Consider the following 3,233-nt stretch of genomic DNA (forward strand, 5'->3'; position numbering starts at 1 on the left):
AGTTTTGGTGCCGCAAATTTTAGTAATTGCTGTGCCATGAGATAAAAAAGAAAAGGTTGAAAACTGCTGGGTCAGAATGTCTAATGTAATTTTTAAAAGAGAATACTTTAAAAATTTGAGAAATACAGTAGGTGAATTAATTTCACCTAAAATTTATGTTGCTTTCAAACTTCATTTTCAATTTAGACATTTATGCTAACAATGTTTTCAGTATTTGCCACAATAAAGTGGCAAAACATCTTTTTTTCTGAAAATGCATAATAATTATTCCCAAAGAAAATCAAAGCCTTATGAGACATAATTACTGATTTCAATCATTTATTTAATTGAATAATTAACTTCTATATATATTTCAACATTGAGTCATAAAACAGTAAATGAACCTAAGATAAACTAAATATTTTCATAAGAAAAAAGATCTTATGTATTTTCTACCAAAATACATTGCCATAATACAGGGTGTGACAAAAGTAGATTTATAGTTTGAGTACATGAAACACAGAGTTTATTGTTATTTATTAATTATTGTATTATTTTCCATACAAACAACTGTAAATCTACTTTTGCCCCACCTTATAATTTGTTTTCAAATGTATTACAAAGTATGCAAATGAGCTTATAAGTATTATTAATTGTAGATAATCTAATATTACACCTTATACAAAATAAGGTAGAAAAATTGCTGTGAAATTTTAATGCAAAATTGTTTTACTGTCATCTAGTGGTAGTAAAGTATAAGATATATAAGTGCTATAAAAATGAACTAATATATTGATTTTTTATGCAAATTGTGTTGTTGGCCTTTGAAACACAAACATTAGGCTATTTTACAAATACCAAATGTCACAGTAATTTTTCTTGTCTGATAGACTTAAATTGACTACTAGCCTTCAAGGTGTATTTGTTAACATATTGATTGTATATTACCGAATAGCCAAAGTTGTCATTCTTACACAAAACCAAACAAGCCTTTTAGACAACAAAGCATTTAAGGCATAAACAAGCACAGTTTCAAATAACATGTTTTTGTGCAGGGGATGTTTTATTATAGATTCATAACTTTATAGGTTGTCTTCATGTACACTCTAAAAAAGCTGGCAAATGTCATTCATCACCTTATCACAGAAATTGTGCCTAAGGCCTTTTCATATCTTTTATAGATGAAGCTTGAGACTTTCACAAAGTCACTCAACATGAAGAACATATTAGAGCAATTCTTAGAAATTCCCTAGATTCAAAATGCAAAATTATAATAAGTGCTCTTTCTTATAATATACTATACATTTGATGGGGATAATCACAAAGAGAAAAAATAATCAAGAAATTTTCTCCGATCTGTGTAAAGTGGGAAGGGAAGCAGTTTCATTAAGTGGGGAGGGTGGTTACTCTGATGTAACCACTTTTCGAAATGATGTCTTCACTGTTGTGTAGACATTGCCAGGGAGTTCAAATTTAAGAAACAGTGAAGGCACCTGTGGTAACTGCAGCAGTAGCACATACCTCCTTCCGGTTCCCCCCACACAAACATGCGGCAGACTTCCACTGGGTTAAGTGTCTTGAAGAGGCAGATTTGTTTACACGTGGAACAGTCACACACAAAACACTGTATGCATCATGCTGACAGCACACTTTACGTGCTCATTATTGCTATTATTCTCGAGCTGTACACACATTAACAGCACTTCCTTAACTTATCTTCTAGCAAAGGAGGCTCTTCATCAAAACTGTCAACGTAAGGAGACTGTGAATAATAATCCGGGTTGGATGCGGGCTGAAAATATTGTCCAGTGTAACCTGATGACATGAGCATCTCCGGTGGGACAAAGGCAAGCTGAGGCTGCTCACTGGCTTGCTGTCTAGAGAAAGGAAAACACTGGTATTTATGCATCTAAGAAAGAGATATCCTGACAAATCAAGGAAATGAAGGAAACTACAATTTCTCTTTCATGAATTATCCCAGGTTTTATGAATATTTAAGCATGAAAGAAATAACTTGCTTACAGTTGAGCTTTAATCAAAAAAAGTGAAGTCACTGGTCATGAAAAGACTTCTAGAAGACTGATCCATACCAACTAATATTTATTGATTATGTACAACATGCTGTCACTTTTTCTCACATTTTCCCATGTCATTAGACTTAGTAAGGTAAAATCTGTCATTTTAGTCCCATTTTACAGAAAGAGAAATAGAGGTTCCTGGACACTGAATGACTTGCCCAGAATCACAGAACGCAGCAGGTGTCCGTCTCTGAACTGAAGCTAGCTGAGCACTCTGCCTCTTTCACTGATATTCATGGCAATCACCAAACATAGATGTCTTTATAATGTGTGGAAGCAACAAGTGTAAATCACAATTTTAACAGTATAGCCAATTCATAGGAAAAAAATAAATGTATAAACTGACTGCTGTCCATAAAGAAATAGACTTTCTAGCTCTGGCCATTCCCAGACAATTATTGCCAATCAAATGACCTGTGAGCACCTAACTAAAAGTATTCAGTAGCGTCCCTCTTTTGAAGAATGCAATTTAGTTTGTCCAAAGATGTTTCTTGTCAAACATGATACTTCCTTGACCATGCTTTTGCTTGTTTTTTTATTTCGTCATTTGTGTCAGGAAGCTGGAAAACAACAATCTTAGTAAATAATTTATTGTGAAAGCTAGAAAAAGGAAGAAAGAGTGAGTGACATTATTTGGTCATTTTTAATTGTGTTTTTCCTGAAGGGGAAGAAATATAAATTGTCCTTATTAACATGTGTTAAGTTTATCTGATCATAATATCGTAGGCTAAACTAAGCTAAAAATACAGCCCAGGATTCTAAACTTTGTAGCTCTCTGGGATCTCTTTATGTTAAAATACTTACAAAATGGCTTTTTATACTTTCGTTCCAACATTCATCTTAATATGAAGTCTAAGAATAACATATTCATTCTCCCTTATATGAGTAAGCCTGAAAGAGAAGATAACCTCTTTTGAAAAATAAAGCTATAAAATAGAAAAATATATACATTTAATCATTCACTAACTCACCACAAGCTCATTAAGGGCAGAGACCTAGTATAATACTTCTTGAATCACCCACAGCAGCAATTTTCAACTGGCTGCTGTGCTGCAAGAATTTTTAAAAAATGCAATACCTGACTATGTATCAGGGGCACTAACCTTTTTTCCCCTTATATTGTCAAATTTAAAAAATGACAACAGCCAACACAATAGCCATCTGGTGTGAATGAGT

At 33.2% G+C, this 3,233-nt stretch overlaps 1 protein-coding gene across 6 annotated transcripts in view; it reads right to left on the reverse strand.

Moving 5' to 3' along the window:
* Positions 1-3,233, reverse strand: part of YIPF7 (Yip1 domain family, member 7) — a 43,399-nt gene that overhangs the window by 20,360 nt on the left and 19,806 nt on the right. For 4 of the 6 annotated variants that reach the window (XM_014534232.1, XM_014534223.1, XM_014534217.1 and 1 more), the window contains exon 3: positions 1,696-1,856. The exons of the other annotated variants lie outside the window; for them this stretch is intronic. In XM_014534232.1, the coding sequence (XP_014389718.1) occupies positions 1,696-1,856 (161 nt within the window). The remainder of the gene's footprint in view (positions 1-1,695; positions 1,857-3,233) is intronic. 6 annotated transcript variants of the gene reach the window in all.

This window comes from Myotis brandtii, unplaced genomic scaffold (genome assembly GCF_000412655.1).
Source record: "Myotis brandtii unplaced genomic scaffold, ASM41265v1 scaffold10, whole genome shotgun sequence".
In the NCBI taxonomy this organism is placed as follows: domain Eukaryota; kingdom Metazoa; phylum Chordata; class Mammalia; order Chiroptera; family Vespertilionidae; genus Myotis; species Myotis brandtii.